Source organism: Xiphophorus maculatus, chromosome 14, assembly GCF_002775205.1.
Source record: "Xiphophorus maculatus strain JP 163 A chromosome 14, X_maculatus-5.0-male, whole genome shotgun sequence".
NCBI lineage: Eukaryota > Metazoa > Chordata > Actinopteri > Cyprinodontiformes > Poeciliidae > Xiphophorus > Xiphophorus maculatus.
Window position 1 is genome coordinate 14,689,547 of NC_036456.1, and position 25,359 is coordinate 14,714,905.

The 25,359-nt window shown below is 38.2% G+C and overlaps 1 protein-coding gene across 17 annotated transcripts in view; it reads right to left on the reverse strand.

Moving 5' to 3' along the window:
- The window catches only part of LOC102238135 (adhesion G protein-coupled receptor L3-like), a 275,239-nt gene that overhangs the window by 87,361 nt on the left and 162,519 nt on the right, over positions 1-25,359 (reverse strand). For 10 of the 17 annotated variants that reach the window (XM_023346007.1, XM_023346010.1, XM_023346009.1 and 7 more), the window contains 2 exons: positions 19,303-19,317; positions 14,837-15,646 (listed from right to left, as the gene is read on the reverse strand). In XM_023346007.1, the coding sequence (XP_023201775.1) occupies positions 14,837-15,646; positions 19,303-19,317 (825 nt within the window). The remainder of the gene's footprint in view (positions 1-14,836; positions 15,647-19,302; positions 19,318-25,359) is intronic. The other 7 variants (XM_023346014.1, XM_014470647.2, XM_023346013.1 and 4 more) reach the window with 3 other exon arrangements.

Sequence of the window (25,359 nt, forward strand, 5' to 3'; positions counted from 1 at the left end):
AGTGCTGGTTGATTGAGTATTTGTTTTCCTTCCGCCAACAAAAAGAGACTGGTGTGTTTTAAGTGTCTGCAGGTATCCTAGGAACTCCTGTAGAGTCACACCACATTTCATCTTATTGAACAGTAATGTGAACCAAAGACTTACAAAGCCAATTTATTTCAATAAAGAATACAAAGTTGACAAGAGCCACTAGACAAAGAAAAAGGTTAAAACCTGAAATAAACGGTTCCCTCCAAAATCAATCCTTGCATTTCACTATTTAAGTTTCCCTGACAAATAATACATATAGACTGTTTTACATGTTGGTTATGTTCATGAAAATGTAGGACTCATCTTTAGTTACTATTGTTGCCAGGTGGAAATCGCTGGGACTACACTTACACCACACCACGAAGGGTCGAGATTAGGTACTTACAAACTTTGCAATCACTTAGTGCTTATATGTACAAATTTCACACATTGAAAGTCAGTTGGTGCGAAATGGAAATGCACAGGTACAAAATAAGTGTATGGTTACGAATTGTTTTTACAGATGAACCTATCAGTAAGATAAAAATCAGCCCAAGAAAACACAATTTACATTCTCCACAAGGTGACAAACATCATCAGTAATTTTAATTTCATCACCATCTACCATGAAAGCAGTAGTAGGAAATATCCTTAAGGGAAATATACTCAAGGACACCAGTCTTATTTGATTGTTTATGAAAGCATTTATGTTTTATGTGTGGCCAAAAAGAAATAAAATCAAAATTGAAACCCTGCTTTTTTTAAAAATATAGGTTTGATGTCAGTGGATGTTAAATCTGAATATAATAGGAAGGTCTGATAAAAATCTGATCTGCTTAAATCAAGATCAGTACTGGCCTTGCTGTGGCAATCCTCATACAACCTAGTGACTGAACAGGCAAGCAGAGGGGCCAATTAGGAGAATCAAATCTCTACGCAGGTGAAGACCACTAATTTAGAAGTGGTGTTGTTGAGCTGCCTCCAGCATATGTTAATGAAGGTAAAACTTGAAACACATGAGGGACTATTAAAATGGAAAAGACTGCAGTTAGACAGATCATGAACACATTTTATTTGCTCCTGTGTGATATTGATACTTGCTTGGATTAAAGAGCATTAAAGTAGGAGTGCATTACTTCACTGGCTGACCCTTTTCAGTTTTTACATTATTTCTGTATTATTAACAAATGCTAATGTTAACCTTAAAATTATAGGATGACATTTCATGTTATTATAAAAACCTTAAAATTTCCAAATCTTAATAAAGCATAAGGATTTTACATGGTGCATTTAAAAAGAGTCAGTGTAAAAATGAATAATAAGTAGAACACCTTGTTCTTTGAAGGTTTATCACAACTAATTGAACATATTGGAAGCACTAGTCTTGGGTACTATGTTTAAGATGCTCAAATGTTACATTTATAGGAAAATGTATCATCATGTGTAGGTTTAATTTGAGTTAATCTGTTGTCAGATCGGTATGGTAAATGGCTGTATCCTTTAAGTCAGGGGTGGGCAATCCTGGTCCTCGAGGGCCGGTGTCCTGCAACTCTTAGACGTCTCCCTGGTCCAACACACTTGAATCCAATAGCTGAATCACCTCCTAAGTGCAGTCAAGTTTTCCAGAGTCCTGCTAACGACCTCATTATTTGACTCAGGTGTGTTGAAGTAGAGACACATCTAAAAGTTGCAGGAGACCAGCCCTCGAGGCCTGGAGTTGCCCACCCCTGCTTTAAGTTCTCGGAAAGCAGTTAACACCTGGTAAATTCCAGGTGTCCCATCAGCTCTAGCAAAGAACCTGATAAGCTCACAAACGTACCTCATAAGATCTCTAAAAGTGCCTGGCCGGTTTGGTGAAAGTAACAAGAATGCTTCATGAAACTGCTAGGAAAGTATTTTGTAGGTTTTGAAAAGTACATATGGAAATAAAATTTGAGAAGCTTGCTGGTTAGCACTAGAAGGTACATTGTAAGATTTGGACATTTACCTGTTAGGTACAGAGAAAGTAATTACTAAGTCCCATTAAAGGTACAGATCAATTCCAGTGCAGTCCCGGAAAGTACCTGGTAAGAGCTTGAAAATAATGTCTGAGTTTCGGGAAAGCATAGGCTATATATAGTGTAGTGCTACCCAGCTTTGTTTTTCCTCTTTATTTATTTGTCCTTTCAGAATCTTAATAAATACCCTAGAGTCTGGTCAACCATTTCATCTGGTCATTTCTCATCCCAGGCTAAAAGACAGTGAGATCATTTTCTTTTACCTCTTCTTCTAAAGTAATAAAGATAAAAAAATGTTGAATGCTTAAGGCAGTATGACAGTACGGAAGAAATATGACTTAGGGAAATGTCTGTCACAGCAGGGGGTTAATTCAAAGTCACCAGGAATCATGTTTAGAATGTAATTCTATTCTTCTGGATGATCCCACTGAGTCCATGGGTAAATTATTTTTCCGAAGGTTCGGTCTACATACGGCATGTTAAATACACCTGCAGACACACACGAACGCAAAAGAGATAGAGACTAGGGACAGAAAAGAGGAGTGTGCCCTTGAACAGAATTAAATGTCTTTTCCATGAAATGAGCACATGCAGAGCAAAAAAAAAGAAAAAAGAAAAAGAAAAAAAAGGGGAAGCCAGCAGTGGACAGCAGCTACAGTCTGCAGGCACTATCGCCTTAGAGACAATACAAGGTCATTTTGTTTTAACTTGCTAACTTTGCCAATCTAGACAAGGGGATACAAATAGGCTTGGGAGAACATATAGTGTAAAAGTGGTCTCTTCAGAGCCCAGAGCAATAGATTAGTGAACTTAAGAGCATATCTGAATTAATCAAAAAATAATTTTAGTTGTAGGTTTTAAAAAATGTAAAAAAAAATATTTCAAGGCAACTCTTCTGTGTCCTGTGACAGGAGCTATGGCCATGCAAAAACCTTTAATTAACCTGCTATTTAACATATTAACAGACCACTTCTTACATTATCCATTTAAATCTTGAAGGCTTAAGAACATTCAGGAGCAAACGTATCAACCTGTTCATTCATAAAAGTCCGCAGTAAACTATCGTAGACTCTCCAGCTTCCTGTCTTATTCGAGTACCAGAACCCTCTCATCATCGATGCTCTGCTTCAGCCCCTCCCCGATCTCACAGAAAACATGAAGTCTGTTTCTACCACACACAGTGCTTTGTGCTTCATTTCAAAGCATTCATTTCTAACTAATTAGCCTCTCTCTCTGTATCCCAGGGCTCGTGGCTTCCACAATTAGATAAGCCTGCTCGACTCCGCTCCAGGAGAGAAAATTGCAACGCTATTATGAAATGGATCCGGTTTATGTGACTTGCCACTTCCACATGGAGAGCAAGACACGTCTGGCTCTGGGAAACTTGGGCTGAGTCGGGATCAAAAGAGCGGTGGAAGGGGCTTTTGGGGTGAAATGGAACAAGCAATAGACAATGAAGTGAGTCTTCCATCGTCATGCTGAACCCAATTACCTTCTAATTTTAGGTTTTGAACCTTTATGCATGGCTACATCTTCAGCAGATATTTTCCACAGACAGGGAATTTAAAAAATTGACTGTGGGTGTGTTCTGTCAGCTATTCACTTACTTTTCACCCACTTATAGCTCATTCAATGTGATTAACAAAAGCTAATATTAAACTTTAAAAAATTACCTGTCTGGGTGCTGGGACAGATTTTTAAACCCATGATCAGAATTAATATCTGACTGATACATTGTTGTGATTTGAAGAAGCTAGACATTCCCACTGTTCAACAAACTCTTACTAGCTGCCTGTACATGAGGGTTACTGATAAGGATTGGCTATAACTAGCAGTTTCTCACTATCCTTTTGGATTGATTAAGATAATACTGTATTTTACTTCTATGTGGTTTTCAGTTTCAGCAAATGTCAAGCTGTGTTGGGTTGTGTGACTTGCTGCTGTACCTTCTTGGATGTAACAGGTGAGATTTGAGAAATGAATTTAAATCAGTTCCTTTACGCGATCATATATGCTGTCTGTAAGGCGAAAGCAGGTAGTTCGACAAATTCATGAAGCGTCAGCATTTTGAGTTACTGTAGCTTCAGCTGCACCTTTTTTGCTGCTTCATAGTTTGATTTTCCACTGCTGACACAAATTAGATTTACAATGTCATTAAGAAGGTTTAAAACGTGCTAATGGGATCTCATGAGTTTAAAAGGAACTAGACTCACTTTGTCACCAAATTTGTGTTTTTTTTTTCTTTTTTTTACTAAGCTAAAGCTGCTTTCAACACATCCACATCTTTGACTTCAGAGAAAAGATTTGCATAAAATTATGTTTCCAAGTGTGGTCTCATCCACCCTGTAAAGGAGACGTTAAGGAAAGTGAACTGTGAATTGCTGAATTTGTTTGCTTCATAATCAACAATCATTTCAGCATTTAGTAAATGTTGAGGCATTATTTTCTATTTTGTCTCTGACATGCAACTTACATCACTGTGAATGTTGGGCTGATTCAATATTTTTCATGTCAGTTTGTTTCCAAACAGATCTTTTCTTATAACATTTTAAAATGATTTTTCTTCAGTAGCTTTTACACTCTCTGATGTCTCTTTTAACCTACATATTTTCCAGTTCTTAAACCCAAAGCAGAAATTCTGAAATTCAGATAATGAATGACTGTGGCAAGATCAAAATGAAAGACTGCTGCAAAGTCAACAATTTAATTCTACTTGAGCTTTGAGGAGCAGGTGAGAAGCATCTGAAAGTCACATATTTCAGAAGTAGCCAAAAAAAAATGAAAAAAGAAAAAGGGTATAATCCTGCAAAGATCTGACCTAAAACTTGAGAGATGCATCATTATTCAGTTGATCACCTACTGTGTGCCACGGTTTCAGCTAATAGTTAGAATTTTTCTGTGTCAAACCATCAGGGCCTTCAGGGAGTTCAAACAGGATCCAAGTTATGCCAGAAAACAAAATGTAAAAAAAAAGACATTTTTTAAAATAGTATTATACATGTGTTACTAATTATTTAATATAAATAAAAGTTGAAATTCTTTATGCAATAGAAGCATCTAAAGCTAATGATCACAATCAAACTTTGTAAACCATATACATGGAGCATTGCCTGACAAATCAACTTGAACAACGCAGATTGTGTTTCACCTGTACTGAGTAAAATTGTCATTTTTCTATGGAGGTATAGGCTGTCTCATTGAACTGGGTTAGTTCCTACTTGTTCCCATTCCCAAGGCTTCTATACCTGTTTCTATGTTGATTCTACAATCCAAGACTTGTTACTTGGTCTGACATGCAGTGAAAACAGAATAGTATTCTTGTGAGACATTTAATCTAAACATACTGTAGGTCTGTTTGGGTATAACTGTTAGGGTTGCTGTGTGGTTGATGGTTCTGCTGCAAACTAAGAAAAGGAAGACTGTATCTTTATTTACAGCGTAAAAAGTGTGCTGTTACAACTGAGACCTGTTTTGAATGGGTGCCTGTATCAGTGGCAGTGTTTAGTGGTGGTGATTGGTATTGGGTTTCACATAGAGAAGGCTTCAGTATTAGATGCAGGGCTTGGCACTGGCATTTCTTATAGATTTAACTAAAGAAATAAGAGTAAAATGTACCTTTGCGACAGGTTGCTGTTAAAGTGCCTAAAAGGGTTCTTAATTAACTTATTCATTATCTGTAGACACAACACTGATTCACCCCTTGAGTTCAGGGAACATTTTGTGTCAATCATTCATAAGTCACAGTAAAGCTGTTTAACAAACAAACCAACAAAAAAAAAACATTCATCTGTATAGTCAAAAGAGAAGCTTTAATTCAGGGAGCGCTGTCACCTTCATCAGCACAAAATAGTCTGAGTTGTAAACTATTTCAAATGAATTATATAAATAGATAAAATGCTGAGTGGCAAGGATGGAAAATAAATGATAAAAGTCCTGTCATTTAATAGTATCTTATTGTGTCGAGCCCACAAATCCATCACAATGTGCAACTGGGAAGTGGAAAGGTTGAAGAGGTGCTGGCGGTGGCGGGGAGGAGGAGCAATAAATTATGCTGCAAGGCATCCGGTAAGCTTCGATATCATCTGACATGATGAGAGCCATAATGGATGGGAGCTATGCATTGTTTGGCAATTAATTTCTTATTCCCGAGCTCCCTTCGAAGGATTTGAGAGGGCATCAATGGAGGTCACACAGCACTGGGAGAGGTGTATGCACTGGACTGATATGTATGCACACATGGACACGGGCCTGGAGAGACCCTTGCTGTGTTTGCTTTAACTGACAGAAGAGACAGGAGCTGCCACAGGCACTGCACTGAAGAACTCTGGGGTCATTTTGCTGTACAGATTTGCAAAGACACACAAATAGGAAGGTTTTTTGGTCTAATGTACACACATACTGGGTAATCTACATTTCCCAGAGAGGAAGCATCTGATTTTCATTTAATTAATTACATTTGATGCAGTCAAAACTCTCAAACCTCTTCAAAGTAAATGAAAGTCTTCAAACTAGTTGGAAATCTTCATATTTCTTTAAATATTGCACATACTGCACGATGAACACACGGTCCAAAAAAATCCTTATTTACCAGCTTCCAATGTTTCTCTTTTGATCTTAGGAGAAAGTCTTACAAGGAAAGCGAAATATTGGATTTGGCTTTTACTCTTTGGAGCCAAATATAGAGTCTCTCGGGCAAGGGACAAGGCCAAGCATAGTCAAGCCTGCCCAGGAAAGTGGAGGGTGGAGAAAAAGATGGACAAAGGCACAGGGGTAAAAAGTAGAACATGAGGAAGGAATCACCATGAGGAAAAGCTTGCTTTTCCAAGGTCTTGCCAATTGCCAAGAAAACAGAGTGCTGGGCTTTTCAAAAGACTATCAAACCGGGGTGGAATAGGCCAAATCGAGAGAAACTCCGACTCTGATGATAAAGAGAGTTAAAGACGCTTTGGAGGCCTCCGCTCAGATTCACTCGGCTGATTGGTCAAAATAAATCACTTTGAGCTTCTGGGCCACGGAGCCTGTTAAAGTTAATGTGGCAGTTTTTTGGGGCCTCTGGAGGAGCCGGTTGCCAAACACTCACACCAACACACAAAGAAATACATAAGAGAAAAAAGAGGGAGGTAAAAGCTGAGAAAACTACCACCTGCTATATTATACCATTTGCTACATTCACAGGTTTAGTCAAACAGACCTCGGGTGATTGGCTGAGGCAAGAATCTAAATCCGACAAAGTAAACCACAACATCATTTCATACATAAGCTTTTCAATAATGTTTATTTTTTTTGAATGTTTTCTTCCTCCAATTGTCTTTACATGCCAGAAGTGATAGATGGACTGGCTGGTTTAATTGAGGTAATGCTTGCTATCCCCCTCACTATACATATGATCTGTGTATGATTAGGTAAGAGCAGAGCTAGTACAGCCAATGATGGATAGCCCATCAAAAGGAGACACCCTAGACAAGAATCACATAATGCATAATGGGATCCAGGTCCTTGCAGAGCAGCAACACAACATTGGATGCTTCAGAGGCCTATAACGACAGTGCACAAAACTAGTACACCTGACACACTGATAGTGTGAATAAGTCTTTCATATCAGTGGTGTTGGAAGACATTATGACATAAGAATATAATGTGTTTACCTGTAGCATGCACAATTCGTCTCCCATATACTCTTTGGACATGGCGAAAAATTCACCCACATGAGCATCGTCACACTAACCTGCCATGTAAACCCTATATATGCATCACTGCTACAGAATCAATGCGATTCCAATGACAATGTGTCTGGTCTGGTCTGTTGAAATTGAAACCCAAGTAATCACCTGTCATCTGATGTGGTCAGTAATGATTTGACCACTTGGGTGTAGTCATGGGGCATTAAACTTCATTTAAAGACAGTCAGTTCCTTGTATTCCATTCAAAAATAAATAAAACGAGATGTTGATGTCACTGAAAGGTAACATACCTGGTCATATCAAAGCAAAAACTGTGAATGTTACCTAATTTTAAAAAAATACAAGCAGTGTAACCGGATCTTAATTTTTAAAAAAGCTTGGTTGGATGATGTCAAAAATAATTGTGAGCAACAACTCAAATTATTACCCAGAAATAAAGTCCTCAGAGGTCAGGATGACGTCAAAATGATGACGAGCCTATTAATGACAAAGGTGGCTGAACAAAAGACACTTGCTCCAACATTTCTGAGGATATGCCACTTGATTAGCATCATGTAGCTGTTCAATGTTAGAAGAGTCAAGCATGTAGGCATAGTGTCCAGCTGGTCACCGACTTTGAGAGTATCACAGCAGAGGTCACTCAAAATGATGCAGCTAACAAAAGACAGATGAAACGGAAAAGCTCATAATACATGAAAGATGAACCGCATGGAAAAAGGTAAGGCGGACCTTCCTAGCACTATGAAGTGAATTGACAATCTGAAAGTGACTGAAACCTGCAAATAGTATTTGAGAGGGAGCCAAGAGTAGCCAAACATTGCTGGGAAACGGCAGCTGTTTGGTCTTTGAAAGCCAGCCAAAGAAAACTGATCCTTCTGGAAATTAAACTCCAGCAACCAGGTTGGTCAAACCTGAAAGGTGACAAGTCTTTCATTAAGAAGAAAGCGCTCTGGATTCTTACAACATTTTAGCCAAAAATATAACAGCTGTCATCCAGTTACTTCATTTCAGAATCAAGACATGGGCAGTTTAATATTCTTCATTGAGAAGGATGGGGGGGGGGGGAGTTAGAATTGAGCAAAATACGAAAGGTCTTCCTTGAAAAGTGAATCTTTCTTGGATTCCAGTGTATTCCCTGCAAGAAACGGATTCTTCACAATGAGAAAATACACAGGTTGGGCTCAAAAGAGAACCGTTTAATCACACATGAAAATCTGCCCAGATTTAGAGGGTTAATGTCTATTATCGCTTGGTTAAGAACATCGTTTACATTGCAATCAGATGTAATTTTAGTTCATAGCTACAATATTTGAACATATTCTGCAGAGTTTAGAATATAAAGTGCAGGACTGGTGTGCTTCTGGATATTGCTGATTTGTGTTAATACTTTAGCTGCTTTTCTCTAAAGTAGACCTAAGCAAGCCTTCTTTTTTGTGTTGAGTAAGAGAAGTAGATGTTTGCAGTTCAGGTGGACTAAAACATGCAGCAAATCAACATGTTTATGTAAAACACTCAACCAACTCAAATGTACAAAGGTTTCTTGCAAGCTTCTTTGTAAAAAGGATCTAAGATCAAAAACATTTGTTTACAAGTGGGGTCAAAATGATTATTAATGACTATACCACAGTTCATTCTCAAAGGAGCTAATAGGGGTTAAAGAGTCAATTCCCAACCAAGAGTTGTGTGTTTCACATTGGAAAAAAAGTCTACAGATGCATTACCAACAGAGGACTATTGTGTTGCATCATTAAAGCTTTCCTCATAGTAGCATTTGTGCATGCGTCTCTGTACCAGGCTGTGCTGAAGTCTGTGTGTGCTCCATGAATCATTCGCAACTATAATCCTAAACCTTGCACTTTCCCTCAGAGAAAATTGCCCTCTCCAAGAGGTGCAGCAGGCATATGATAAGCGTGCGTAGCCTGAAAATAAGCATTTAGCCTACATCCCTAAGCCTCGACATCAAAAAGGCTTCAGACAGAATGCAACGGCCAGTTTTTTTGTAGGCCACTAGTACTTAGGTCTGAATTACATGGCACTATATTCCTCAAGGCCCTGCAAACAAGACAAACCTATAGCAACTGCAGGGTGGCATTTGAATGTGTATGATAGCGCTCAATTGAAAGCAATGGCAGCTAATGAAAAATGTGCCCCTGTGTGCATCTCTAAAGCCAAAAAGGGGCGACAGTTTGTGGCTTTCAGAGCATGCTGAGTCATACTCAGGTTTTCTGCAGCAATTCTGCCAATGGGCATTTACTGCTTAGACGCTCTTAATCAATTTAGCATGTGTCAGGCTCCTCCAAACTGAGCCAGGATGGGCCAGAGCATCCAAAACATTGGCTGTTTTTGGCATGAAGGTCGGCGAGCCAGCTATGGCAGCTCCCTCCAGGCCAGTGAGTGCTGGCAGCACGCCCTGAACAGATGGCAACACGTGGCAAAATTACAGCACTGCCAGACAATGAATGTATCCGTGATACTAATTGTGCCCCGATCTATGCACCAGTCATGAGTCAAGGAAAAGATTATTCTAGCACAGACATAAGGAACGCCTACAAGGGTGCCTCAGAGACAGGTTACTCTGAAATAGCCTCTCCCAGACAGGGACAACACTAACAGACATTTAATAATCACAAACTCTAATTCTACTAAAAATCACAATAAGGTTTGGGAAAATAAGGCTGAATTAAACTGACATTTCCGCATATTGGCTGACAGACAAAGAGCAGGGGGAAAAAAACTGTTTATATTCTCATGTTGCAAAACAATATCAGTGCTTCAGACAGCAACAAAAGGTGACAGACACCGAGGAACATCATCTCATGCGGCTGCTGTTGTCTTTACAATGCACCCCATGCTCACTCTGACAAGCAACACGTAGGTTGTTCAAACAAATCTAAGCCTCAGACAAAATAATCTAACCAAAGCTAAGGATAAAAAAGTAGTTCAAAAGTTTTTCCATCAGCAAAGTAATACTCTAGAATTCAAACGGGCCTCAAGCAGAATTACAATCAGACCATTTTAAAGACCATCAAAGAAAAGAACATCGCAGTGCAGAATGAAAATAAATATGATTGTTTTAAAATTTTAAGTCTTCTAACACATATTATGTGTGATCTTAACCATTCTGTCGAAACTCTGATAGGATGCTCAAAATATGAACGTCCACCTCCGAAGAAAAGCAACCCACAGATTGATGCGGGTTAGGTTCAGTAATGTTCTGTTTTAATCTCATCTGACCAAATTACCTTCTTCTACATCTCATTGAATATTAACCCCTGCCTATATTAGCTTACTCAATATCTATTTACTGCCGATGGTAGTATTTCTTACAAAATTGAAAAAAAAAACAACTAGAAAAATGTAGTCGTTGATTTTTATTTTTATTTTCAGCAGAGGCCACGACAAGTGCCCATCACTTCCACCACTTGAAGTTTCAACACCAATTCCACGCAGCTCTCAAACCTGCAGTCCAGAGAGGTCTAATGTTCTGAAACAATCAAAGCGCGGCTCTTCATGGAGGACATGGCTGAGGTGAGTCACACAGACACGGAAGAGGTGAGAATTAATTAAAAAAAGGTGAACATTGCATGGAGAATGGGGTCAGGGATAGGTGAGAAACAATGAGTTTCATCTATTGTAATAGAACAAGCCTGCCCCAAAAGGCAATAATTGTGAAACATTTGTAGATGTTTTTAAACGAACATTCATTTTGGTTTTGGTTTTTATCATTTAAAATGTTGATTTTTTGATGAAATTAAATTAATGGTTTTCAAATTGGGGTACTGCATTTATATTTCTTCAATTTAATTTAAACTGAATTCACACTACTACACTGTCTTAAATAGTGGCTGATTTTGTTATTTTACACTGCATTTGTTTTTTTTTTATGTCCACATTCTATGTTTTGGTCATTGCAAACATCATCACAAAGCCTGAGCCAATCGCCTGAGCATGTGCTGTGCTGCACCTCTTGTTGTGGAGCACCGGCCTCAGCTGTGGGTCTGACCTCGTCTCTGCTGCTCTGCTGATCATCCTCTGCGCTCCACTGATGTTGCAGGTCAGCCATGTGCTCACGCGATGCGAAGCACAAGAGGAAATGAGCTAGTGTTAGCCCGATCAGAGAACAACACCTTTCTGTGAGTGTTAACAGGCACTGTGATCGTGACACCGCATCAAATTTCACAAGCTCGTGCTGGCAGCAAAAAGGACGACGCTACATTAACTTCAGACTCTCTGGACCGTTGGCTCTTTCCGGCCGAGATTTGGGCTCACTGAATTAATGTAACACAGCCAAATGATCACATAAGTGGTTTCCTTAAACTCCTCGTGAGTAGTAGCATCAGAAATTTGAGCCCCGTGTTGTCTGATTTCCTTGCATCATCAGCGCCTCAGCAAACAAACATTATGACAAAGCTGCAAATATAGACTAATTTGTGGGCAGTGAAGTGGTACAACTGATGCTGCTTCAAACAATTTAGTTGTAATTGTACTGCCATTTCAAAATTAGGCAATTAAGGAGACAAGTGTGCAGATACTGTCCACAGTTAACAACACTAAGTGTACTTGGAATACGTCTGAAAATGGCTCAAACTGGAGGGTTCATCATATCAGAGTCCAATCAATCACTCTTCTTATTCCTGGCTAATCTGTTTATCTGACATTTATAGTTGTTTTCCGACTCCATCCATCTACTTAATGTAACATTTTACTATCTATATTCATGCAGCTGGCTATTTAGAGGGGAGCCTATTCAGCAACAGCAGCAAAACCATTTCCAGCAGAATGTTTGTGTGTCTATAAAAAATGTCTATCGCTTTTAAAAGGTGAAGAGTGATTCAAACTGGGAAGCACATACTATTTCGTTCTCTTTAACCACAACAAATTACAATGCAGGAGTTGTATTTCTTCAAAACCAAACACTGTGGACTGGTATTGAATGAATGAATATATTATAGGGTCCGTTAAAGCGGGACTGCATATATATTTAAAAAAAACTTCTAAAAAAAAGAAAAAAAAAAACAATTTTAAGAAAAAAGTTGGAGTCAGCTGAGGGAAATAAATTCACCTGCCAGCTTGCAGGTATAAAAACGCACCAGAGAAGAAAAACAGGAGTAGGGATTTCACAGTCAAATAACTTGTGACATTTTTGACTAGAGCTGTTGATGAGATAGCACAAAGAATTACCTTGGTGTGTCAAAACAGTTTCGTTTTTTTCCTGTTATAAGCCTCCCAACATGCTCCGGTTTATAAAAAGAACAACAGAGTGTGGAAATTGGACTTCTCAAGAAAGTTTTACAAACGTTGCTGTGAGAACATTGTGCAAATTTGAGGGTTTTTATGTTATTTTTTTTCACCTTAAAGTCTGGACGGTGTTATTATATGAGCTGTGAGTATGGGTTATAAAATCACAAAGATTTATTAAACCTGGGTGAAAATGTCAACTTCTTAGTGGAAAAACTAATGCAATTAATCTAGTATTTTTTTTATTTAGTACTAATAAAATAAGCTCATAAGCTCAGTGCGCAGCCTTTGAGAGGCCTGAATACTCTTGTATGAAACAGAGACACATAATACTGAAGGTTTACACATAGCAATTGAAATCAACATCCTGTATTTATCTTTCCATCAGCTGAAGTAGATTGACTGAACAGCATTTTTTCAAAACAGATATCGCAATTCCACGTTAAAGATGTTTAAATACGTTAAATTCATGTTTATATATCCATTTGGCAAAAGTCAAGAGAGAAAAGCCGTTTAAGTAGTCTCTTCTTTACATTAAACACAGCAAAGACCTGGAGCAGCAGCTGAAAATTCAACGCCATAAAATAATTTGGACAAGAAACTAAAGGACCACTAAGAGAAAAATTATTTATTTCTGAGCCCAACTTGGCTGAGCAGGCAACCCACTAAAATACATTAAAGAGGATGTTGCCTGTGTGCTTATTGAAGGTCTAAATCAGAAAGAGGTAATTCCCAGGAGACATTAGTCAAAAATGACTGCAGTTCTGCTTGTGCTTTCTAATAATTCTCCATTAGATATTAGAGGAAAAGAAAACAGCCCTTCACAGGAGTAAATTAATACAAAAGCATTTCGGCAGCCTCCTGAATGCAGTCATGGATGTAACAAACTTAAGCAATTCAAAACATTCCATTAATAAATGTGTTCAAGAATGGTGCTGATTTTAATGAAAACTTTGAACTAAATGATACTGGTTTTGCATGACAAGCTTGTGGTGAGCACAGCTCACACGAACATCTTCTAATGGTGCTTTACTAGGGGATGAACATAAGACCTACACATTTTCAAGGGCAAACTTAGAATATCTAATGCAGAAAAGCGAATTTGCCCTTAAGGCAAACTTTATGGCTGCTCTGTATGTGTGAGTGAGTGTTTTTCTGCATGCAGGAAACAGAGATGTGGCCCAGCTTAAGTTTTGCCAACCTTATGTGATACTGATAATGAAGCACAGGAGTTGTCTTCAATTTGCATGATTAAGTCATTTGCATGATTAAAGATTTTGTGAGATAATGCCAGCTATATATATATATATATATATATATATATATATATATGCAGTATATATATAATTATTCATAAAACATAACATAAGATGACAACCAAAAACTAACTAACATTGGCACTGCAAGGCTTCAAACTGGATATTCCCAGATGGAAGTGGCCACTGAGCTTATTGTGTCAGAGTATCATAAGGAGCAGAAAGACAGGAAGAGTCACAGAAAGACATAGAATTGAACGTCCTTTGGTCACATCCCACACCAATTACTGCTTTAATGCAGAACCAAGTGATGAATACCTCCATTCAAAACTATTTACATCAGCGTGGTCTACGTGGTAGACAACCAGCAAAGGTACCTGAACACACCACCAGGCACAAGCGTCATCATCTTGCGCAGGCCAAGGAGCTTTAAGAGCAACATATTTTTTTAACAAATAACTTAAGAAGAAAATAGCTTCAATTAGAATTATTGTTTCTGTTTTATGTTTCTATCAGTCTTTGACATTCATTTTGTGCCCTCAAGTCCATGGTCTTCTTTAGTTAGTAAGTGACACTGTTCATATGAAAAACGATCACTGTTCATAATAATATGGCAGTTATTGTATCAAGTGAAAGAATAAAAATGTTTTCTTACCCAGTCTGTTGTCCAGTGCTCCAAAGTCCAACGAGTACTTGACAACATGATAGTTGTTCCACACGTACAGCAGATTGTCTCTGGGATTATAATCCACAGCAGCAATGTACTGGTATGAATTGGGGAAAGGTATGTCTAGAAAGCCATCTTTACTGAGCTCGGTGTTGTAGATGTAATCAATCTTGTTCCCTGTTGCTTCGTTGTCATCATCCTCATAGACTGACTTCACTACGTAGAGGATCCCACAGATCATGAAAGCGTTGGAGGCCGAACGCTTATCGTAAGCCGTGTCCCAGGTCCCTTCGACTCGCAGCGTGTAGGGATTTAGCTGGCTGATGACAATCCGTCCATTGTTTTGTTCAGTGGCATAAATCACCCAAAGTCCATTCTCATCCACAGCCAAGTCAATGTCTGACTTTCCTCCCCACCGGTAGGGAGAGGTATCGTGGTAGTTGGCGTTGGCAATGATAGCCTCACCGCTCTTGATGCGAGTTCGCAGGTCAAACTTGACAATGTTGCGTGTGCGCTCCTTGTTGAAGAACAGCGCCCCGTCGTATACCACAAAGCCTGTGCCGTCGACACGATGTGGCAGCTTGTAGGTGGTTGTTGGCCTTCCAGCAATGAAGTCTTCTTTAGAGGAGTATTCAGTCAGGGTGTCCGTACGGTAGGGCGTCCAGGGCATGTAGTAGATCTTATCAGAAGCCTGGAGAGGATCCTTGCACCAGGCTCCGGACTGGTGGTCTGACTCAAACAGGTGCTCGCTCTGGTATACCCTGCGCAGAAGCCCTGGGCACAGGAATACTGAGGAGCCAAAAATGGGGAAAGACAATCACAGAGTTACATTGCCAGGGATTAGTTCAATTGAAACACATGAAAGACAGAGACAGGAAATATTCTAACATATAGCTATGGTGTCAACAGATGTTCCTGCCTGAGCTGTAGATATATCTATATGTTCGCCAGATTAACCTGTCTGCATCTTTAATCAATGCTCTCCTTGTTCTATGTAGGTGAGAGGCCATGTCATTATAAGATGTTGAGTTATGCATTTTCTTGGCTAACCTGCTTAGCCAAGAAAGGTTGCCAGGGACAACTTTGTCCCTGGCATGCCTGCTGTGTTCCTAGGGTTTTTGTAATGGTGCTTGTACAATAATTTACTTTTGTGAACAATGCTAAAAAATGCTAGAAAGCTTGGAACCGTTTTTGAAAATACTTTTTGATAAATCAGGGAAAGTATTATCTAACAGTACACAGTAAGAGGGATTTCTTAACTTGTCTTAACATTTTGTGGAGTAAAATTTTTCCAAGATTATTTCTAGTTCAGGTTGTTTCCCTGACCTTGAAGAAATTATTGACATAATTGCTAAATAAATTTGACTTGTTTGCAGAGAAGGGGATAATGAACTTAGTTAAGGTTAAGGTTATGTTTCCTGGCTTCATGAGCACAGAGAAGTCAGAGACACTGATAAAACTAACAGCATGGACCATTACTCGCCTACACACAACCACAGAATTTGTTTTCTTCCCCTTTGTCTTCATGCAACAACTTTTCTACACAAGGAAATATAAAAAAAGTGGAAGTGGTAATGGCTTCATTTAATTTTCTGCTTTCTTGTTAGAGTTTGAAAAAAAAAAAAAAGCATTAAGCAAACACACATATCCCAAATTTTGATGAATGGCTCTGTGGCAATTATTGGCCAAGGCAGGCTCTTTGAGAAAATGAAAACAAATCAAAAGAAAAATAAATAAATAAATTACTGTGACATCATTTCCATAATGACTGCTTTTCCATTATTTCATCTGAATGACGTTTTTAATCGGAGTTATGATTTACAGTCCGCCATCCACACACTAAACTAATCATATGTAAACTGGTTAGTGCTCAGGTCTAATCAAGCAAAGCCAAGGCTGTGCAACTAAATGGTACTTTTCAATAGAAAGTATCATTTGTAAGAAAAAAAAAAAAAGCCAATTTCAGTTAGCTATTGATTACTGTGGACTGTGGCAATAATGATTTTCTCTTTTCTAAAAGGTGACATCTGAATTCTCAGTTACAATGCCTGCAAAGTCACAGTAAATTACCCTTTCAAATGTAGATTTATAAATACAATATTCAACACAAGAAAGATAGCAAAATGAAATTATGATTGGGCCCAGAGTGTGTGCGAGCAGGCTGAAATGGCTGATTTGAGTAAAAATGGGGCAGCAGCCTGACAGAGCGCTGACAGCTTCGAGCTCCCGCAAGCTGCCCGCTCTGAAGGGGGAGAAAAAGACGGGGAAGACAGAGGCCTCCCCCCCCTTATGTAATCTCCCAAGATTAAACATGTTGTCTACCTGCAGGGTGAAAAACACGCCGAGATGCGTCCCGGTGACACAGAGCCTCAGCACACATCTCAACGTTTGCACCGCTAAATGCTGAGGGAGCAGTTTTCTCTGCTTGGGAGAGGTAAAATAATAATAATAAAAAAAACTCAAGACGTGCTAGGTTATGAGGTCAGAGTCTGTATGCTTTGTTCTGACAGCACTCTGGGCTCAACGTGGGTTGTGAAGAAAGGTGCTTTTTAATGATGTGACAGGAGAAATGGAGGCTTACGCACGAAAGATATTAGAAGAGCAAAACAGATGCAGCTTTCATGTTTTACCTAGCAACTTATATTTGTCATTATTTTTTTTTGTCAAAATTAAAAAAAAAAAAGATATTTACGTTAGCCTGAAAATTCCCTGTCCAGCCATTAAAGTCTGATTTCACTCTCATCTCCAGCTTCAATCTTTTAGTTTCATTTCAGAAGCTTTAGAATATATAGTCCAGCTTCATACACTGCTGATAATGTAAGATTGCAACTGCAATAATCTATCTCCTGTATTGACAGGCAAGTCCCTGAAGGTTATAGCCATCATCACGTTAGGGCTATCTGAAATATGCTGACAGCCCATCGGACAAGCTATTGATCATTCCGTATAGCTTTCTGCTTTAATAGTATGCAGCTGATAAAGCAGAGCTGGAATAATTTTCCGTTATTGCAGGGAATAAAAACATGTCGGTGTTATGGGATTTCCACTGGGAGCTGGCTTGTAACATCATTTTTCACATGAAGGGACTATCATATACTGTATGTGAATCAACTATTTCATATGCAGTTGTTAAAAATTACAACAACAATTTGGGGGACAATTTCTAACTTTTACATCAAACAATACTTTTCCACTCTTGAATTAAAGTTCTGGTCAGGCGAACAATAATGAGGAGAATTGTGGTCATATTAGTTTGGGAATTTTAGAGATTTGTTTGAACAGCTTTTCAAGTCTGTGATGATTATGCAGTTTCAATATTTATATTTTAAAAAAAAGAACAAGAATTGGGTACACATTCTTGTTGATACACACATGATCAATACTAAAGCTGGATGTTTGCTCACTCATTTTTATATATATATATATTTTTTTAGAATTGGTGAATCTCTTTCAAATAGGTTGATTTTTGTGGCAATAATCAAACTTATAAATAAGACCCACAGATTTTCACTGCAGTTTGTCTAATGGTGTTTTCATATGCTTAATGGTGCCAGCTTTATCCATTCCAAAGTTTTTAAGTGTATCTGTATTTGGTATTGTACATTAACATGGACTTAGAAGGAGAACAGCAAATTAAACAGACAATTTTGATACCCCATGCACACTGAAATGTTCAACTTTTTACATGAATATGACAAAAGTCTCTTCAGGAAATATTTTAGAATCAGATGAGGAAAAATATTAAGCTATTTAACCACAATAATAAGAAGCATGTAAGAAGGATTTAAGATGAGACTTTTAGACCAGAGAACACAGTACCAAGTGCTAAGCATGGGAGTGGCTGCAGCATGCTCAGGAATCTGATTCACTGTCAAATGGTACTTGTTTATTGTACAACTTGAATAGAATAATAAAAATAGAGAACTAAATCCACACTATTCAATCGTAAGCAATCAGGTGTTCCAATTGGACAACAATCCCAAATACAAAGAATAAAACTTCATTTTAAATCAAGAGCTAGACAAGTGAAACATTGGACAAAATTAGGTGTCTCAAGAGAATAAAAAGACAAAATATAAAACCAAAAACAGTGTTGGAATCAATAAAGTCGGCTATCATTAATCCTCTGGATGGCTCTGACTTATCTAGAACTATTCTTAAAAGTGCACAAACACCAAACATTTGTTAAAAACTACAATAAACCTTTGGTTTTTGGCTCTCCTTCCTAGGGAACATTCAACCAAATATTAGTGGAAGTCACATTCATGTTGAATGCAGTTAACCTTCTGTCCAGAAGTGTACATATGTAACCTGACTGACCAACAGCAATACAAAATATGTCAGAAACCATCTGCAGCGACCCATCACCAGAACATGCAACAGCACAGAATGGAAAAGCAGGTGAACAAAAACCAAACAAACAAAAAGAACAAAAGTTGTTGGCATTTAGTTACCTTTTTGTTCCACTTCTATTTTTAGGCATGAAGGGGGAGAAAGAAAGAGAAAAATAGAGAACAGATTAATTACTGTAGGAACTGTCAAATAAAAGAACAAGAGAAGAACTGGGTTAGTGGAAAAAAAAACAGTAAATATTTGATTATAAGATTCCAGAGGAGATACAAAATATGAAACCAGAGAAGAAGCTTGCTGAAAAGGAGGCAAGATCAAATGAAAAACAATAGTTAAACTGTGAATCCCCTGGAATATTAAATAGTTTCAAATGAAATTAAGGAATGCTTCTGTAATGTAATAAAACCAAACGGCAATGGTCTAAAGTTTTGATTTTAAAGAATAAACTCCTCCAAGTCATCTGCTTAAATCTCAGTTAAACATAACGCAGGAAAAAAACAAACATCAAATACATCCACCCCTGCTTAAACTAAAAAATCAGCTTAAAATAAAAAGTTCTCACTGAGACATGATGACCTCCAAAATGCCATATTATTGTCTAGAAATGAAAGTTTTGTGCATTTTTCTCTAATTTGAATTAAAGGACAGTGATTTAGTTAATCAGAGTTTATCAATTGCTAGAAAAGGTCTAAAAATTCACTTAAGAGCAAAACTTATTGTCAAATGATCTTCTTTTCTACATTTACATTGAGTAGTACAACTGGACTGCTAACCAGCCCATAATAACAATTTCCATCAATTTTATGGTCATTTGTTTCACATTGAAACATAAATCTTGCTTTAAATGTGGTCAAATTGCAAACTCTAAAAACAAATTTGTTTAGGGGATTAGAAATGTCACTAATTAAATGAAAATGACAGTTTATCATTAAATTAACTGTCTAACTCACTGTTTGGAATTATATATGCATTTATTCTAAACAAGACAATATTTCATATCCTTAAATTCATATACCCCAGTGAAGATGCCCTTATTCAGATCTATGAGGTGTTGGTTTTATGTAGAAATTGTTTGTCTCATAAACAAAGCAAGTAGAGGAATATCTACGTTCAAAAGACAATAGATAGCTCATTTCATTTACTCCAATTAATGACTACAAATAGGCCCAATGCAGGCCTAATTCAGACTGAGCTTCAGAGGCTCACTTTAAAAACCTTTTTTGCTACATACATAAAAAAAGCAAGCCCTTCAGAGGACGTCTCTCTCTTTAGCCAATTAGCAAACATTTTTTGCTCATCAGAAGTTGTCAAAATAATTCTTGACCCAAACACAGCACCCTCAAAACCTAGTGGTGCCGCGGCAAATCAATAATCTCACACCAGAACATTTGTTTAACTCCTCTGTAAATGATCTTTGGAGATTTGCTTCTTTTTTATTTACTTCCCTTACCATCCTCTTTAGCATGTGTGGTCTGTCCAGCCTCGTTGATCGCAGTTCCAGATGTTTCAAGCTTCTAACTTTAACAATAGATATGCAGGTAGGTACTTTCTCGTACCCATCTGATTTTCTTGAACATGTCTTCTAATTTCAAGAGTGGCGAAAACAACTTCACCTTTGTGTCACTTAACTTGTTTACCCGAGGGAAACAGAAAAACATGATTAATATCTAGAAATTCCAGTAAACACTGCTCAGATTTAGGAAATAAAAAAAATGCTTCATTACTTTTGTTTGTCAGGACTTACCAGGGTCACATTAATTATTGCAGGGGTGATTCTATAAAAATACAATAATTTCCCAGAAATATTTTCACCACTGAAAGAAATCTAGTCAAATTAAGGGATGGATTTAAAAATTTTTTCAGTGCAAAGTTATGTTAAAGCAATAAACCATTTGTTCATATTAAGAGTTTTTACACATTTTGTAATATTTATCTACAACCAGATGTAGAGTTCCAAATCAAACATGTGCAAACCGAATAACAGAGAAGAATAAATATTAAACAGGGCAAAACCATCAGTCTGGTGCCTCTATGCATGCTTCATCACACATTCATCAGCAAAAAACTTCAAGGGAATATAAAATCCATGGACTTATCAAGGCAGTCTGTAGAGTCGAACTTATGTTCCAAGCATAGAGAAAATCACATTCATGAAGAGCTTAACCTTGATGTGGGTTACCGTACAGAAAGTGTCTTACAAAAGTGTGCATAGAGCAAATTTTTCATATTTCATTACATTGCAACTACTAACTTCATAGTTAACTCAAGTACAATAATGGAAGAAAATCTGTCAGATGCTGCTAAAAGTAAAAAAAAAAAAAAAAAAAAAAACCCGTTGGGGCAGAACTTCTTCTTTCAATGGTACAACAAACATACAGCTGTAGATATAATAGAATGGGTAATATCAAAACATTAAAACATGTACTTGTGTCACAATGGGGAGTGGCAAGATTAGTCGTTGTGAACATTTGAAAATGGATGTTTCATTAACTTTAAATGACCTTTGGTTATTTTTGGAAAGAAAAATTGACAAAAACTTCAGCCTTTAGATCTGCAAACCTTGTAGAGACATATTTTAGAAATTGCATCTTGCAACTGTTGCAACTTGAAGAACCACCTGTGACCAGAATGGAGATGCATGGCACATATTTCACATTTCTATTTGCAAACTATTTTGAAAACCATGCATCATAGAATGGTAATGGGTGCTATTGACACTTTTGCAATGCCCCCCAAAACACCTCTTGATAAAGCTGGTACAACCTCGGCTTGTTTAATATATACATCTCTCAAGAAATGGAAACAATCTTGTAACAACAAAGAGCCTGATCTCTGTCACTTAGACAAGCTCCTTAAGTCAGCCAAAGCATTTTGGCTATCTCTCCCATTTAAAGGTTCAGGTTAGCATCCAGCCAGCATACCGGCTTCAGCCCCTTTCCCTCCAGTAATCCAGCATCTAATAAGATAGGATTAACCTCTGGTACCAGAGCTTACAGGAGTGCTCTCCTCCAGAGAGTGCAAGAAAGTGAGCTACGGAGGTCAGCAGCTAGGTGAAGGGAGGGTGAAGTTTAAAAGATGGGAAAGTTATTAGATGAGAACTATATTATTGCGAGGCAGAGGGCCAATGAGATGAAGAGAATCAGGCAGACGAGTGGAAAAAAGAGGGAGAAATAATGGGGAGAACCTCTCAACAAGTTGTCTGTCAGATCATAAAGCCCTACAATGGTACAGCGAGACACCTCATTAACAGCGAACACTCGAGCAGTAGCTTAGGCGCAATAAGTTCGCGGCTAGCACGAGCAACAGTTGCTTAGAGCTACACACAATTCACTAAACATGGAGCTGCATATGGACCCCATGCATCAAATCAAAGCAAACAGCCTAAACGTGCCCTGATCGACGCCTCCTCGGGGCAGCCGCCACATAGCAAAGACCACGGGGGAGGCCTGTGTTTCTGATTGAGCGATCGCTAACACTGGCGAGGAGAGAGCAGGGGTAATGATCTATAAAAAAAGGCATTAGTGGTGGGGATGTGAGAAGCCAGTATACGATGCAATCACCGGGGGAGATGGTGTGAGAAAGGGAGTAAAGGATGTGGATGAAATCCCCAACAAGGAAACACAGAGCTCCCTGGGCTTTGGTCCAGTAACGTTGGCTCTTCCCATGACCGGAAGATGCCGAGGTGGGTTGCAGTAAGGCCAGCCGTTTGTACATTCAGAGTAATTTGTTCATGTCATGTCCGATCATGTTTCTCCTCAGGCGGAGATATAACTGAGATGTTTGGCTCTTGGGTGTCCACGTTTTGCTCAAGCTGGAGACACAAGAGGAGTGGTGGAGAGAAGAAAAAAAAAGAGAAGCAGAATTGATTTATTTGAAAAGCTTTTTTTACTCCACCCTACCACCTCTATTGTGACCCTAATACGATTTTGGTCACGGCTGTCACTGAGTCACTGAAAGGCACTTAGCTCCCTCATCTCTTCTGCCCCCCAAATACTCCTTGTCTATTTTTTGTGCCCTGTCTCGGATATGAAAGACACTCAAAAAAATACTAATATTTCTAATAAAAGAGACCACTTCAGATATATTCCTGCATCAGTAAAAAAAAAAAAAAAAATTGTCATCATTTCACCAAAACAAGCAAACTAGCTAAAGAAGTTGCAACAAACAATTTCTTTATCTACTTTCACACTCATACATTTGATAAAATGTTACAAATATTTCATTTCAGCATTTTGAAAACCCTTTGGCAGATGCAAAAAGCTTCAGTTTAATTTGGGAAGCAAAAAAATACTTGAAAATGATGAAGACACATCTGTGTAATGATAACAGTTTGAGACCAAGGTTAATCACTCACCGGTCCATCATTACTCATAATTACATTTAAAACACTTAATAGCGTTAGGGGACAATTAGCTGAATAGAATATTGTGCGTACTCAAGTGGTCCTTATGTAAATTCAATCTGGTCAGGTTTGGGTTTCGAGCAGCTACAGGTTTTACTTGAGCTCGCCTTTTTACAAATGACTGCAAACTGCTTTTGCGGTGAGAAGGCCAGGTGGTACTGCTTCAAGCCAGAAAATGGCTACATTTTTGCTTGAGAGGAAAGATAACCAGCAGTGATTATGATCTATTTATAGCCAAAAGCAACAGGAATGAGACTTGACAATATTTCAGCTTAAGATTGGCCAAGAATGACTAACAACATCTTGTTAAAACTGGTGCAAATAGCAAACAAGAAAGGATGCCCAGTCCAACCTGTTTTGTCTAATGAAGATCCCAAGTTTGGTTTTGCAGTGGACAAAATAGATTTTGAAGATGCAAAGTAATTTCTTAGAGCAGCTGCGATTAAAAATACTATTTAAAAGCAATTTCTAAAGTGTTTGAAGCAGCTCCCGAGTTCATGCATGACATTTCTCACTGCAGGCGGATTTTCGAAATCTGCCCAAATAAAATACCAGTTTGTGACTGCATATACAATATCCACTAACCATTTGCTTTATGAGGTATGCTTGTTCAATTAATTGTTAACACAAAGAGCAAATTGGTACATCACAGAACAGCAAAAACTCAATAAATTTCAACCTCTAAAAACTATTGAACAGTTCTAACCAAGCCTCAGAATGAGGTAGAAAGAGAATTAGAGTGACTATGAACATGGCATGGTTGCTGGTGTCAGATTGACTCATCTGAGTATGAAAACTGATGACCCATTGAGATTTTCACATACGAGAGTCTCTCTGAAGTGTCGATGAAATAAAAAGTCCTTAACTGCCTTTTAAAAGTGTCCATCAAAACTCTATAGAAAAAGAAGGGTACAGCAGCACTAGGTCACCCAGGTTGGAAAATCATTATCTGGTTCAATGAGTATCATTTACAGCTACAGGATGTTCAGATATTAAAGTCATAACTATTCAAAAAAGCATGGGCTGTATTGTACAAGTGGTTGAGGCATCTGGTGGTGACGTGATGGTATGGGGAATTTTTTTTTTTTGTCAATACACTGGCCCTTTACTACCAACTGAGTATCTTGCAGGCAACAGAGTCTACCTAAGCATTGTTGCTGACCATGCCCATCTCTTGGACCAGTCCACCCATCTTCTAATGGCTACTTCCTTCAGGATAATGCACCACTTATAACAAAGCAGATGATCTAAAACCAATCTATGCAACAAAGACTTCAGGCTGTTCTGCTGAAAGAAAATAACAGTCCAAGCAGGATGCATTTCATAAAATGAATTTTCCAACCTTAAAAACTTGCTGCTCCTTTCACAAATTTTTTGTATCTTTTAAGAGACATGCGTCTAAATCCTTCAAGGGATAATTTTGGGATCAACGGTAGAAAGGCAAACAAAGCTAAAAACACTGCTCCTTTGCCTCCCATAATTTCAGAGCCATTTCTCTAACGGGATAACGCCGCACTTCAGTTTTTGTGCGATCTGCTTCCAACTAAATATCGTCCAATGCCGCCGATGTGCGCCGACCTCGTCATATGCGTGGCAGCTGTATGGATTTTCATTTGAATAATTAATGCTTCTCAATTTCACACTAATGGTTGAGAGGTATCAGAATGGTATCATTAGGCACTAATAGAGATTCATGGCAAAATGGAGGCAATATTTTCTGCAGCACCCTCCCCTCAGACTCCCCAGCCCTTCCTTCTGT